A 15,521-nucleotide genomic window follows, 5' to 3' on the forward strand; every position below is an offset into this window, starting at 1 on the left:
ACCTTGCCGTGAGCAAGTTGTTGGTTCTGCAGCGCAACAACAAAATAACTGGGGTGACAAAGCAAATGTACTGCAACAGATCATGATGCCAACAAACAGAGCAACATAACCTAAACAGGGAAGAGTCTGGGGAAATAGAAGAGGTCTCCTCAGGCACGCCAGACTAACCGCCTTTCAGTGAAAATTAAACAAAATGACAGGAAACAATTAACCAACGCTTGTTTCTCTCTTTACGCTCCCCAAGAAAATGTCAAATGTCACCACCTGAGAGAAAGTATTTTGGTGTGTAAACTAATGAGTCTGTGTGTTTAAATGCACTTAACTAATGTGATTATTATTGACTTTTGTGGTAACCTAATGTTTTTGGAGTTGCATAATTAAGAAATATCTGTTTCCTTAATCAGGGTAGAGAATTGGGAGAAATCTAGTTAACTTGCCGCAGAAGCCTAAATTCTTGGCACGGACAAGCGTACAACCACTTGAGATTAATATGTGTATGCACATGGCAGAGACTTCAGCCATACAAACTTTGAAAACAGTGTGAATAATGTGGGAAAAAAGCTTATTTCAGCCACTCGGTACTGCATTTAACGCAAATAAATTACAAAGTAAATCCATCAACAAGTCGGAAACTTACTCTGACCTTTGACCTTTGGTGTTTGTGTGCTCCACCTAAACACAGATTATCTTAAGACAAATGAGAATAGTGTAGTTATACAGCTGCTCCTATGGTCTGATACACAGCACCTGGCTGTGTATCCTGCAGTTGTGTTTTCATTGTGTTTTGGCCCCTGCCCACACAGCTTAGTACTGAACTGTGTGGCCCTACAGTCCTGTTTACATTTCAGAGAGGTTCCACAGGCTTTCAGTAAGCATAGCCTGGGGAAAGCCAGTACTGAATGAACACAGTGTAACTGCTACGCACTGCAACAATTACTTGTACCTCGTTAGGATTCTAACATAGCATCTGGGAACTTGTTTGCCTGAATGTGTTATGTAATCTCACTTCCTTTGCTCTTTCTTCTTCTTCTAAGGCAGTAAACACATTGCCTGCAAAGGCTAGCAGTGCATTCAGTGTCAAATGTACCTGGCTTCTGACTCTGGTTCCCTCATCTTCAACTCCGCTGTGGGTAACCTCCAAACATCCACAGCAGCTTTCAATACACGTCACCAGAGAGATGAAGCAATCGGCTTCCTCCACAATCAGAGTTCTTCTTATAGAACCATGAGAAATAAGACTGGAAAAAAAAAACTAAAAAAATAAATAAATAAAATTCACCCCTCTGTCACTCCATATTATCTGCATAAAAGGAAGGCTAGTCAAAATAATGTTGCAAAGAAAGATGGGGGGAAAAAAACAAGTGTGATGGAATATACTACGCTAGCTTTGAATTAGCTCTGCTTGGTTGGGCCAGTGCTCTTTGAACACATCAGACTGCTGCTGCAGCTCCAAGTACAAGGAAAGACCAGGCCATTTGCCAGCCCTGCACAGTTCAGCTCGCTCTGCTTTACCCTTCTCTTTCACTTTGTATAAAAAGGCTTCCCACAAATACAAGTACCTCTGGTGTCTAGGACATGTCTAAAATAATCATAGACTACAATGTCATTGCTAATAGAAAGTTACAAGGATAGGCCAAAGGCAACATCCTGTACATTCAATTTTGCCAATTTTGGTGCTTCACTAAAGTGGATACAAAGGTTACATAGTAATGTTCTAGTTTAATTATGTGCATAATTCTGACGTAGATAAATTATTTATATTTTAAAAATATAAAAGGCAGTATAATGTTTATTTTAACTAAACGAAGCTGTAGAAAATGAAAAGATAACTAAAGTTTCTTCTAGCCAACACTTTAAAAAGTCTGATATCTCTGCACTGTTGTCAAACACAGAATTAGAATTATACATGCTACAACACCCTGAACAAAATACTGAAAAAAAAAAATGCAAATGGAAAAAGTTTTGTTGTAGTTTTTCCAGAATAAACTGCATATATTTAGTAAAATCAACTAATTATCACCTGATTTATGGACCACTGGAAACACAAACAAGAGGAACATCCTCTTGCCAATATGTTTCGTCAGCGCTTTTAAAGAAAACACAATGACAAACTGCAGACCATGACTAGACTTTTTCATTTGTCTCATGTCAGTGAGCTGGCAACATGAAAGGAACTTAAAACACAAACAGACACTTTCTCACAATTGATAAAGGGCTAAATGTTCCTTCCTCTAAAAAGGCTGATATGCAGGAAATCGTGCATTCCTAAACTGTGCCGTCACAACTATGCACAAAGCAAAAGATACTAACAATCATGTAAGTGTTAAAGTAAGAAAACTACTTTTACAACTGTCTTTTTTAAATCGGCCATTTCATGCGTTATAATGAACAAATGAGTTAACGGTTAAGAGTATAGTGTAATTTCCACTGAAGCAATCCTGTTTTTCATAGGCAAAATTGTTTTTTCACATAACCTCACGCTTAATGACAGTGTGGAAGCACTGCAGTGTACTGGTGAGGTTAACTGAAGGATACTGGCTCCAGCAGTAATGGCTCAATGATTCTTTCTCAAAACCTCACACACACCACCACACTAAGGCTCAGCACTTTATGGCACATCTGTCATGGCTCTGCTCCATTTGACTTGTTAATTACAATCAACCTCTATTCGAAAGAAGTCAGTGTACTTTTACACTTTAAAACAACTCATCCGACAGCCATTTGCTACTTAGCTCACCTTAAAACCGACGGTACACATATTTTACAAAGGTTTTCTAGATTTTTGGACTACAATTTACTGTATTTTTAAGGACTCCACCATGACAAGTAGTAAATGACAAATTACCCTAGAAATTGTAAAATATTTCAAAGCATCTCATCCTACCAACAACATCAGGTCACTATGTATTTTTAGTTTTTTGATTCTTACTGGAAGTCTGCTAGTTGATGGGCATCAGGGTGGGCGCTTGAGGGGAACTTACTGGTTCAGTTTCATATACTGTCTGAGACACAGAGAGCAAAGCCATAATGGCATGCAGCCTGGACACTGAATCGCCCACACTCAGTTCTATCTGTCCATTCAGACAGGGCCTTTCTTTTTCGCTACAGTAGGAAGGAGGTATGCATCACAGCACCAAACCAAATCCCTTCTTATCGCCCAGGCTGGCTGTGACTACAGGGGTCAGTTGTCTCGATTGTCTGGGGCTGCTGAGGGGAACACAAACTGAGTTAACCCCATGGGTCACAACTGGTCCTTGGACTCTGGCCGCTGGGTTAATGACTGCCCAGAACTCATTCACTCCATTGTGACCCTGTGACAGACATGTAGACAAAACATGTGGGGAGGATCAGCAACTTCTGGTGGCCTTTTCCCCCAAATTTCTGATACAGACACTAATGACTCACTAAGAAAAGATTGGCTGGGTAAAGAAAAGAGTGATCCTTCCCTCCTCAAAGCTCTGAGCGTTGGTATTTGCACTGGTGTACACTGGGCTGAACATTGTCAGAAAGGATAAGAAATGCCTGATTAAAACTATTGTGCATTCACAAGAGGAACAATACTAATGGATTTAAAACAAATCCAGAAGGTTTGCCATTTTTCTATTTAGCTTTATTATTAATCGCAGGTATAAATGTACCATTGTTTTTAATGGATAACCAGAGGGTGGAGGTGAGTAAATGGCAACTAGAAACCTTATTTTCAGAACCCCGGATATAATGCTTGTCATGCTTTATAAACTTCATCATTGTGTCTGCTGATTCAAGAGGTTATCTGAAGGATTAATTATATTCTTTCAAAAATATAAAATATCTTACAATTACATCTGTTCTGCAGTAAGGGTTGCATCTGTAAGCCACTGCCATACAGTAAAAATCATATGATGATGCATTTGTGACCAGTGACAAAGTAGCGATATTTAATGTGTGGATATAAAACAATATGTGACTGGTTATTCACTCTGCATTGTAACAAAAGGGCTTCACAATAAATGTAGGAAGAATATAGAGCTAGTGCTCTGGCTCAGATCATTAGATGCCTAATCTTTTCCATTAATGGTTTAGTCAAGCATGAACAGGGAGAGATCCTAAAGATGGTAATCAGAGGTCTCAAAGCCTAACCCCCACCCCAACCCTCCACCCTTATATATAACGTTCCTCTCAGTCTGTGCTTCAGAAGCCTTGCTGTGTGTCACCAGGGGTTGACCCAGTCCTTACCAGGGATGGCGCTATCAGCATTTTGTCATTCCAGTGCTCTGTCATTATACCATCTGCTCCATACATGAGCTTCCCCTCCAGTCATGGCACTGCTTTTTCACTCAAATGTGCCTGGCACAACAACAAGCCACTGAATGAGTGACAAGAGGGTGGGAAATTAAAGACCAGAACAGAAATGAGATGTACAAGACACATGGGATGGAGTGTTGTGGAAATTCTTCGACGATAATAACATTTACTAGTAGAATTAACGTAGACGTCTGAAAACATAATGATCAAAATGTTCAAAACTGTTTAATTCCTCCCTAAAACTATGTACATTGGAGGCATCTCTTAGTCCATTGCCTTTAAACACCAGGCATTACATCTGGCCAAACCCATCGAGCATCTGTGTCTAATCTTATGTATTTACTATGGCTTAACCACATCACTATAAGGTCAGATTAACCAACAATACAGTTCATCTACCAGACACAAATAAATAAACAAACATGGCAAGAGGTTACCAATGTACATATTTCCTCAAGAAATGTGCCACAGGCCCCAACACGTCATTAGTGCATGTCACATAAATGGTGGAAACATGGTACTGTAAATGGTTGCTGGCGTCTTCCCGTGGTTCCCTAAGATGTATGCCGACATATGCCAGTGTCTGAGCAAGCTGTTAAACGTGCTGTCTTAATGCCATTACAGTGATTATACGTGAGAAGTCGTATAATGTGTAGTGCAAACAAAAATGATGAACGACCATAAGAGAAGCCAGCATGCTCACCCTGAAGTACCGAAAGTGATGAGATCCTTTTGTAAACACGCTTCAGCTTTCCTCAGATAATCAAATGATTATTGTGACTTATTGTTCCAAAACTAGTCACTGCTGGCAGTGATAATAGTGAGCGTTCTGTAGCTGCTATGTGATTGCCAATAATAGAAATCTAACTGATATACTAAAAGAAAAGAAAAGAAAAGAGAGACATACTTCCAGTTGTTGTCTACCCTGAACACACTTTGACTGCTCAGAAAACCACCCCCATCCATTACAAACTGACCTCTAGTGGCACAGGAGATCTATTCATAAAAAAAAACATCAAACTAATGATGGCATTTGCACTTTCTCTGACAGTAATGAGTGGGCTGAAATCCTTCTACAAATCCAGACTGCAATCAAAGCAAAGTCTGACAAAAGGACAGAGAGAAAGTCTGGTTGTCACAACAGTAGTGGGAAGAATGTGATCATTTGTCTGCTGGTCAGTTAGTTTTGAAGCAACAGGATTTGGTTGGTTGCAGGCCTATTGTGAGTCCTGGCTAACCGCTCAACCAACCAGCTGGTCAGCCACTACAGACCAGACAACGCTACCTGATCCTTGTCACATGCTGTGGGATGTGTCCGAAAAGCGGGTGTCACTTGCATTGCCATGTTTCTATTGTACAATAAGGAGAAATGTTTCACCCCTAACATATGTGGTCTGAAACTAAGTTGCAGTTTTTTCCCCCCCTTCTTCAACTATTCTCCAAATCATGACGATAAGTCAACATGTTGCCATCAAAGTCCCGTGAGAAGACAGACAAATAAGGGGAAAGAGCAGGACACCATGCAGTGCTGGGTGAACAGGGGGCAGTATTTAAACAAGAGGACTGAAATTAGCCACTACAGTTCAGATATTTCCAAAACCTGAAGAAAGTCCCAAGATGGCAATATACTCTGGTAATATATTTACAATCAATTCCTGTGGCACAAACACAACAAAATGGCTGTACCTCTACATAGTCGGGCATCTCCAAACCCACTGGGCCAGAAGACATCCTAAACAGCTATGCAATGATAACAACTGGATATAGCCTGTGGGCAGATCACAGAAGGCTGTTTCTCTGACAGGTTCCTTATTGTTCAGCTGAGCACACATTGTGCACATAACTTTATTTTGAAAGACATATCTATTTGACTCAATTACCCATTGTCTGCTTAGTCATGCAGAAGGTGCTGTTAGAAATAGATGAGAACATATTTTTTTCTTCAGGGTCCTCTCTGCACCCTATTGATGGCAGAATGCAACAGATTTCCATTCAAACTAAGATTGAAAGACTTTTCTAAGCACTGTCATTATCATGGCTGCTGAATAGGTCTCCCTCTAGGAGTGTGCTGCTGGCAGCGAGTGCAATGGGTTACCTAGGCAGCCTCATTCTCATCTACATTAGGGAAGATCTGGTTTATTTAATTCATCTTTCACCCATCTGGACCAAGCCTTCCTTCTCTTCAGTAATGTGACAAAAAAGTCAGAAAAAGCCAAGAATGAAATAAAGCTACTACTATAGGTTTAAAATTGTGTAAAACAAAGTAATGTGGAATGGATCCAAACATTTTGAAATAGGCTCAGTAGGCATAATAGAAATAGCCGCATGATGACATAGAAAATGAGCAGAATAATGGGGTTGCTTTTCGCTTGTGTGCACAATAACAGCATATTATTCACACATCACATCTTTATGCCCATTCAGGATGTGCAAATCTATGAGAGCTGGAGTCAATCCAACATTTTACAGTAAAAGGAATAAATGTTAAACGTTATACTGGGCCAAGCTACCTTAAAACACTCCTGAGCCCACTTATTTCAGCACAGACCCAAAGAAAACTAATCTTTCCCAGAAATAAAACCCTGTGAAAAATAATTGTGTCTTATTGATTTTAACACTCCAGGAGCAGAGAAGTCTTTATGCTTGATCTGTTCAGACAGGAGCTGCGAAGGCAAAAGAACATAAATCAAGAGGACTGGAAATTAGGTGATGGAGACTCACATTTACACTCCAGAGCATACAGTATAGCCACCAGCAGGAATGGAATGGTACTATTTGTTTCTTTTTATTGTGGAGTTAATGTGGAGGATAAACTTACTGTAGGAAGACAGCAAGGGATATTGTACTGGGAGACAAACAACATTTCACTTGTTTACCCTCTCGGTGGAGTATACAGCATGAGGAACTGTATGATGAATACAGGTGCAGCCACTAATAAAGCATGATGGTACATGCTGTGCACAAGCAGACTACTGGATATGATTCATGAAGAATCCAAACAAGTCTGATGCTAGGTGCAACTGTTCTTTGTCTGCACAAGCTCACAGCGCTGCAAAAGTAACAATACTCCATATAAGCACATAGCCTAATCACAGTAGTGTGCGATTTACCCCGACCATAAATAATAGTACTATCCCACTCTGGCCTTAAGAGAACAAAGAAATGTTGCCTGTAAGACTATAGCTGCTCTATGGTCTTTACCTACAATGGGCATGTCAAGGCTTTATTAGATGTGGCCACTTGAACTATGATGTCTTCATCGCCCCCAGCAGTTTTTTTTTTGTTTGTTTTTTTGTGGAAACCCTCCACTTAACAAAATAATTAAAAAAATGTTTCTTTGCAAATCCGGTAGTTCCCACACCACCCCCCAACCCCCCAACACACACACTTCCACCTGGCACGCGCACACTTTCACCACAAAAATATGACGTCAACATATAATATCATTAACAGTAAAAACAATTTTAAAACTATATAGTTAAAGGCAGTGGTTGTGTGGTTTCTGGAATATGATTATCATAGCCTATTGGATCTATTTTGCAAAATGATGTGCAACGTGCACATTAGTAAATAAATATAAGTTGAGTATAAGTTAACCGCACTATAGCAACTTTAGAACTAGATTTAAATACAGACTACTGATGAAACGTAATAGCATCTATCTCTTATACCTTTGTCGCCCAAATTACATATGTTGCTTTATCCTATGCAAAGTAACTTTACTCACTGTTACCATCGGTGTGTCGACGAGTTCCTACTGCTTTGGCTACTCGCATTGTGGGCAGCGCTCCTGACTTTTAGCTACGGCCGCACTTCTGAGAGACAGAGGGAAAACATTTAGGTGCTTACCTTAAGGGGCAAACGGGGTCCCGGCCAGCTTTCGCGACCTGTTACCGCTGTTAGTTATCCTAAAAGGTTAAAGTCCGCTTCGCATGTAGTAGTCAGTCGCCCATCTGACTCTCTCAGTCCCAGCCTCCAGACTGAAGTAGCACAGACCATAGCGATACCCATTCAGCACCTATCCCCGTGATGACAACACGCAGAGACGAGGCTCCGCCCCCGACGCTGGTGGAAACTCTTCCTTTCCCTCCTGTCTGCTTTGGCTAATAACGATCGTACTTTTGTGGGTTGATATTGAAGAGAGACGAACAGGCTAATGGTAACTACAGGATAAAGGCGTATATTAAACATGGCATGTTAATAACTAAGTCCGGTGTTCTTGTTGCCATTCACTACAAGACTATTTTTGTCTGCAAGCTCCACAGTGACACCATCTGGCAAATGGCTGTTCTGCAATTATTTTCCTGCTATTTTGCTTAGTTTACATCTTAATTTAGAATTTTTATTAAACTAAAATTTAAAAAAAAAACTGTACCACTGATAAGTCAATATCAAGTCAGACCAATAGCTAAAGCACTAATAAAACTAAATTTCCCAGAAATCTCTAAGAACTGTATGACGTAAAATTCTCGCGACAGCTGTTTCCATGGAGTCGTTGGAAGCTTCAAGATCGTCTACGGACAGTTTAGCTTAACTAGTTTACAGCTTGTAATGTAACAAGCTAAAATAGTTGTTTTTTGTAGTTACGCAGCTTTTGATATGTCGGGGGGACGTAATCATGATAATCTCGAGACATTTTTTTCTTTTGAGTTTTTGGTGGAATTCCTACGAATCGATAATAAAATTACAGTTTCCGAGGAGCTCGCTGTGGGAGTACGACTGCTGGATTTTCCAACATTGCTAATTTATCAGGCTCATCAGAAAAGTGGCGACGCTAACCAACAGAAACAGAATGAAAACGAGTACACATTTAACAGAGGCAAGTCTTGTTTCTTCAAAATAAATTTGAACTCACTGCATATACATTTATCAAACACCTCTCTCTATGCTATGGTGTTGGATGTGAAAGAGGATATCCCCAAGTTAGTTGGCTCCTCCACGATATCACTGGCTAAAGTGATGGACAGAATAAGTCAGGACGTGACTGAATACGGTGTTGCTACTCCTTCTTCACATGGAGACAGGGGGATTGCTTATATATGCAGCCTAACAGGTGAAAAAATTGGATCGATTTCTGTGAGTTATAAATTGCTAAGCCTGGGAGCTAGTTTACTCCCACATATCAGAGACATGAGTGATCTTAAAAGCACCAGATTAAATGGAGGACCACACTTACAAGAATCCGTCTCTGAATCATTTTCTCTTGACCATGAGGTCCATTCACCCACACTTGACAGGTCTGATGTTTGCAAAGACATCCAAAACAGGCACGAACAGGGGGATGATACTGTGTGTACTGTCGCTGAACACCGACCAAGAAGCCATCATTTTCTAACAGAGCAAGAAACTGATAACAGTTTTGAGAAGGATTTAAGCATATTCTGTCCCCCACATCTTTACTACACTAATTCTTCAGAGGAAAAGAGCAAAACTGAAGGAGGGGATTACACATTATTTAATCAATACCCAGAAGCTGTTACATTTGAAGAATCTGAGGATGAGACTGCTGAAAATGGGTTAAAATGTCCCAGTTCTCCAGTAATACACCAGAAAGTGACACACAATACAAAAATGTCAAGTAACCAAGAAACAGGTGGGTTGAATCCAAATGTCCTTGGGGAGGCGTTACAACAGTTACCTCTACTAAATGCTCTACTTGTTGAGCTGTCGCAGTTGAATGGCCAGAACCCACATCAGCCGCTGTCTATTCATCCTAGTCTTGCTTGGATTTATAGGCCTGCTTCCACAGAGCCTTCAGGTGGAAAAGGAAAAACACAACAAACCAAATCGTCACAGAAAACCAGGCAGACTACTCCCCATTTTAAAGATTTACATGCCACTAGAACCTGTTCTAGACCAATAGTTGGGCCTGCTTCTGTAAAAAAGAAAGACAAACAACAAGAGGCTTTGATTGAGAGTAATAGCTCCAGTAAGTCTCCCAGGAAGAAGCTTGTAAATAGAACAACAAAAACATATAAGCTAAGGTTGAAGCTAATTTCTCCTAAAGTCAAACAGCGTGAATGTATGGAATTACAACAGAATCACACATGCACAAGCGTAGTTGAAGGAAAGACAAAGTCAAGTAACAAGATCATGTGGCCTAGCAAAAGGAAATCAATGTTAAATCAGAGTTCTGGTCTCAATGATAATATTGAGACTATGATAAAAAGGATAACAGAAAAGTCTGCCCTGCAAGAAACTGTTACACTGAAAAAGGCAAACATGCCTGCGAATGTTCACGGTAAACAAGTCAGAGACTCTCCAGAAAATTCAGAAGAATTTCCCCAATCTGAAAGAGACTTGAAATTTATTCACATTCCCACTGTGAATAGTGACAGTCTCGCTCGAGACAAAGACAGGAGCGAGCATCACAGTGAATCAAATCAATCACATTCTGAATCTGACAAGCACAGAGAGAAAATTGAATCTTCAAAAAGCAACAGACACAGCAGCCCCAAGTCTTCATTTTCAGACTCCAGTGGAGAAGGAAATGAGGAAGCAGACTACGCTGATGACTTTAACAGTCTTGAACCCAGTGATGCTTACTCTCCTGACCCTGTCAGTAGCCCAGACCACTCTAGAGCCAAGACTCCAAAATCTCCAGTTTACTCTAATTTGAGCAACTCTGATTCTGGCTCTGAATCTGCCCTTAAAAGAACAATCCTTCCTATGCCCATCAAAGCCCCCAGCTCTCCACAGCGAGCTCTGAGGCATACACACATCATCCGACCTCGAACCCACACCTCAGCCCTCAGCTTTTCCTCTGATGATGGTGACAGAGATGGGTCAAATTCCTTACGAACCAGAAAAAAGATGTCAAAAAGTAGCAAAATGCAAAGGATATCTGGAGCTGAGAGTTTCATATCATCCAGAGGTGAAAAGAATGAGTCAACCAAAACCAGCAGTCCAGTTCAAGGATTTTCTTCAGAATCAGTGTCCTCTTCTGAGCAACAGGGGGCTGAGGAACTGGAGGATGTCCTTGGATCTCTAGATTTCAGAAAAGGGTATCAGCATATTTCTGAGCTAGTAGCCAACAAACTCCCTGGATACACAATGTAAAGAAAAATTATTCAAGTCCACATTACAGTCACACAGAGCTTCACTGTTTTCTTTAACATAGTGATACAGATATGTAGTGTTGTACAGAACAAATCAATGCATTAATGCATTTCTATTCGTGCATTTTTCCTTTCCTTTTTTCATCTCTGACATCCATTTTGAATAAAGACATTCTTCTTGTAGAATCGATGTCATTTTAAATGAAATGGTAAAATGTGTCAGTTTCAACATCTGATATGTTGTTTATGTTCTATTGTGAATAAAATATTGGTTGATGAGATTTGCAAATCATTGCATTCTGTTTACATTTACACATGAACTTTTCTGGAATTGGCTTAAACATCTTAATCACTAACTCAGCACTAGGTTACTGGACATTTGCATAAAGTATCATGGAAAAAAGGACCATGAGGCTTTTAGTAACCTAGAGGATGGGAAATCGCTCTGTGCACACCCTTTATGCAACTCTTCACTCATAAGATCTTATTACTAGTAGAATTGTCACAACCTGAAATCCTCTATTCCTAAGGCTATGACTGATTTCTGGCGATTTACCTTAAACACCAACTGCTACTTTGAATTTCCCTCTGATTTTATTTGATAGTCATTCATTTTAAAAGTGTGGTTGGCTTTGCTTGAAAGCACTCTTTTTAGCATTTAGGATTTTAGAACTCAAAACACTATATTAATGGATGCTAAATAGTATATCAAAGAAGAATGAAAAAACATATGGAAGGTGAAGGCACAAGTGGTCCTTGTGGTAAGTGGATCATTAGAGGCTATGACCCCAAAACTGAGACATTGGCTCCAGCAAGTTCCAGGAATAACATGCGGGATCTCTGTTCTAGCCAGGAGAAGCCCCCAGGGCTGGAGGACCCGCGCTTGAAGGAAAGAAAAAGACCTGGTCAGGGGGGAATTGTACTTCATTACTCATTATTTAATATTTTTTTTTATTATTATTATAATTGTTGTTTTCTATAAACAAAATTGAATTAGTTTTTTTTACAAAACATTTCGGACGTCTTATTGCGCATGCGTCAGATCAGTGTGTACGGAAGACCCGCTGCAGGATGTTGAGTCGCTGAACACTGAAATGTTCAAACACGTTTTTTTAACAGGACCTCCAGGTAAAACTTACTACCAAGTGTGTTCGGTTCTCTTAAGTCTTAGGTCGGTATGAATGCAGACCAGTGAGTCGTCTGTCTGAACCCAGAGTCTCCCTCCGTAGACATTTCTGTTGTGTTTGTTGAAAGTTAGCTCGTTGCAGCTGTTTTTGTCCAGATAATTTGGAATCATGCTAATAATATTTTAAGTTACTTTGTGTTTTCATGTTCCTTCCTTGCTCAATGCGCGGACAGATTATGGCCCATGTCCTCTCTATAGTGAACCGTCAGGCAAAAAACACAAAACACGTCTTTATTTATATTCCTTTTACATATAATGCTTTGTCATTAAGTATTTACACTTTTTAAATGGTGACATGCCAGCTTCATGTTTTTGCTTAAAGGTGTGGGTAAAACCACTCTGGTCCAGAAAGCGTGTGAGGCTTTAGTGTCCTCAGGAGTGGAAGTTGAAGGTTTCTACACCGAGGAGGTCAGGGAGGGAGGCCGGAGAGTCGGCTTTGATGTCATCACACTGACAGGAGAGAGGGGCCACCTGTCCAGAATCAGGTGGGAGAGTTTTCATCCCCTCCAAATCCAACTATCCCCTGTCTTTCATCCCTTTGGTTGACTAACTCTCCCTTCATTAAAACCCACAGAGACGTTGGCGAAACGTCTCATGGCAGACGGGAATACAGAGTTGGACAGTATGTGGTTGACTTGCCTTCATTTGAAAACATAGCTCTCCCCCTCTTCAGAAATGTAAGACCATCGTTTTCTTAAACTCACCCTTATTAATAGATCATAGTAAGCTAAACACTCCTTTTTGCCCTGGTAACAAATCATCAAACCTTTGATTCTAAGAATTGATGGAATAATTTGAAGCTTCCAAAGACGTAAATTCCAGAGTGACATTTTTAGTGTTGGTGGTGCCGTCTGGCTGTCATTGACCATAATTAATCGGGCATGTAAAGAGAGCCCTGGAGTGATGCCTACACGTGTTATAAAGGAAGGTGTCTGTGCCTTGGCGTCACATGCTCCACTTTCATGTTGCTTTTCTGTAATCTCTGCAGATCAACTGCTGACAGTAATGCACAAAAACTATCACAGGAACATTGTCTGCTAGACTCACATACAGTACATGAGACATAAAAAGAGATTTTTCCAAGCAATGGATTAGCTGCATGGCCACCAATGAAGTTCTTTCATCTTTTATAAACTGTAGCATTTTATTTATTGTTGTACTTCAGACATACTTTTATCCATACATTGCTCTTGCCTAATGCTAACATTGTTCGCCGTTTGCAGATAGGGGCAGCAGCTGGGGGCACCAGGAAGGTGTTTGTCATTGATGAGATTGGCAAAATGGAGCTCTTCAGCCAGTCGTTCATCAGGGCGGTTAGACAGACTTTCGAAAGCTCCTCATGCATCATCCTGGGCACTATCCCTATCCCTAAGGGTAAACCACTGGGTCTCGTGGAAGAGGTGCGGAGCAGGAGAGATGTTAAGGTCTTTACTGTGAGTACAAATACTAGAACATGTTCTAGAATAAAATTTATATTTAGTTATAGTGTATATATTATGTTTAATAATATTTATATTCAGGTCAGTTGCAAAGCTTTTGTGTCCCAGAATAGCTATAGGGCATAGTTTACAGTTTATCCACTTGGTTTTAAGAGTGCAGTCAGTCTGCTCACTCAACCCAGAAGGGGCATGCCCGGCATCATCCTCTCCTAAAGTGGGATTAACACAAAATCATGCGTGACTGATTTAACAACAAAAGGGGGTCTCAAATGTCAAAACAATTCATCACAAAATAGTTAAGGATATTGTAATGTGCTGGGGTTTAGTTACATTGTTATATACAACCTTGTTTGTATTACATTACACATGAGTTCATGAGGAACTAACCTTTGGCATTAAACATTATTGTTGTTGTTATTATTGTTAAATTAAACAACATTAGATTTTTCAGACCCTGGTAATTTCACTTATAAAACAGAGGCTCAGAGATGATCTCTACAGCATGTTGTTTGACAATCCCAAAGTTGACACTGTATTCTCTGAGGCTCAGAGTCTACAGGACAAGATTGTTGTCTTAGTTTTCATGTTGTTTATCTTTGCAGCAATGTTTTTATAATTTTACATCATAATCACACTACCTCCTTCCATATTAAATGATTTATTCCCCAATGGGTTTTCCTCTTAGGTGTCTAAGGAGAACCGAAATTCTATTCTACAAGATATTACAGCAACGCTACTAGAATGTCTAAAATGTTCAACCTAACCTGGAGATTCAGAACCACTAAAAGAGGGAAGATCCTGAAGTTGTTATTTTATGTTATAAGTTTAATGTGTGTCACTACATATACATACAGCTAAAGTATTCAGTGGATCACATGCATGCATTTATGTACACAAATCTTTTTATTTTAATTCTCATACATCCCCAAAATGGATTGCATGCTGAAAATTTGTGAGGTGAAACACACTGGGGTAATGTGTTTGGTTATACACTTATCAAAACAGTTCTGTTTTAATATCTTAAAATACAAAAGTCTTTTCATCCTGAACAGTTTCATTGTTTTCATTATTTGCAGTATAAATAAATGTGCTTCACTTTAGTTTAGCAATTTTCTGCTCCATTCTGGGAAATAATGACATTTCTATCCATGTGAAATCAGACTACATAAAGTTTGTGATAAAGAAATATTTATTCAGTGTTTATGACTTTGTCAAAGTTGAGATAGGACATACTGTAGACTCACTGCAAAGTGGAATTTCACTCACTCTGCATGAGCTCCAAAGTCTGGCAGCTGTATCACAGTTTTTAATAGAAACCTTCTGGCAAAGATATGTTTCAACACCCAAACATCTTCAGGTCATTTCAATGTGAAAATACACTGAAAGTCTTTTTTGGCTTTTTTCTTTTTGTAAATATTGCTTGTATAACTGATATAACTTGTCAGGCTGGCTGCAGAGAGAGCTGCCAGCTGTGATCTGCGTCAGACATGCTGCTGTGCCAGCATCTGTTCAGTGGCTGTCACTAACGTACCTGGATAAACTGGCACAAGCAGT

The 15,521-nt window shown here is 39.8% G+C and overlaps 3 protein-coding genes across 7 annotated transcripts in view; 2 read left to right on the forward strand and 1 right to left on the reverse strand.

The window, feature by feature from the left end:
• The window catches only part of sipa1l2 (signal induced proliferation associated 1 like 2), a 78,151-nt gene extending 69,848 nt beyond the window's left edge, over positions 1-8,303 (reverse strand). For 3 of the 5 annotated variants that reach the window (XM_067525556.1, XM_067525552.1, XM_067525553.1), the window contains exon 1: positions 8,134-8,302. The gene's annotated coding sequence lies outside the window, so the exon portion shown is untranslated. Of the gene's footprint in view, positions 1-8,133 lie in introns of all 5 variants that reach the window. The other 2 variants (XM_067525555.1, XM_067525557.1) reach the window with 1 other exon arrangement.
• A 449-nt stretch (positions 8,304-8,752) lies between these two features.
• map10 (microtubule associated protein 10) lies at positions 8,753-11,572 on the forward strand. Its single transcript, XM_067525563.1, has one exon. The coding sequence runs from the start codon at positions 8,884-8,886 to the stop codon at positions 11,341-11,343; it is 2,460 nt and encodes an 819-aa protein (XP_067381664.1). The 5' UTR covers positions 8,753-8,883; the 3' UTR covers positions 11,344-11,572.
• A 793-nt stretch (positions 11,573-12,365) lies between these two features.
• Positions 12,366-15,016, forward strand: ntpcr (nucleoside-triphosphatase, cancer-related). The gene is made up of 5 exons (XM_067525569.1): positions 12,366-12,470; positions 12,851-13,013; positions 13,103-13,205; positions 13,752-13,961; positions 14,653-15,016. The coding sequence occupies exons 1-5, from the start codon at positions 12,437-12,439 to the stop codon at positions 14,728-14,730; spliced, it is 588 nt and encodes a 195-aa protein (XP_067381670.1). The 5' UTR covers positions 12,366-12,436; the 3' UTR covers positions 14,731-15,016.
• Positions 15,017-15,521: the final 505 nt, after the last annotated feature.

This window comes from Channa argus, chromosome 1 (genome assembly GCF_033026475.1).
Source record: "Channa argus isolate prfri chromosome 1, Channa argus male v1.0, whole genome shotgun sequence".
Classification (NCBI taxonomy): Eukaryota; Metazoa; Chordata; class Actinopteri; order Anabantiformes; family Channidae; genus Channa; species Channa argus.

What these genes read in the sequence shown, in the direction of transcription:
- map10 (XM_067525563.1), top strand. Translation starts at nt 8,884, where the DNA reads ATGTCGGGGGGACGTAATCATGATAATCTCGAGACATTTTTTTCTTTT.
- ntpcr (XM_067525569.1), top strand. Translation starts at nt 12,437, where the DNA reads ATGTTCAAACACGTTTTTTTAACAGGACCTCCAG. An exon ending in TTTTTTAACAGGACCTCCAG is followed by an intron (nt 12,471 to 12,850) that starts GTAAAACTTACT and finishes TTTTGCTTAAAG; the next exon opens with GTGTGGGTAAAACCACTCTG. An exon ending in CTCTCCCCCTCTTCAGAAAT is followed by an intron (nt 13,206 to 13,751) that starts GTAAGACCATCG and finishes CGCCGTTTGCAG; the next exon opens with ATAGGGGCAGCAGCTGGGGG.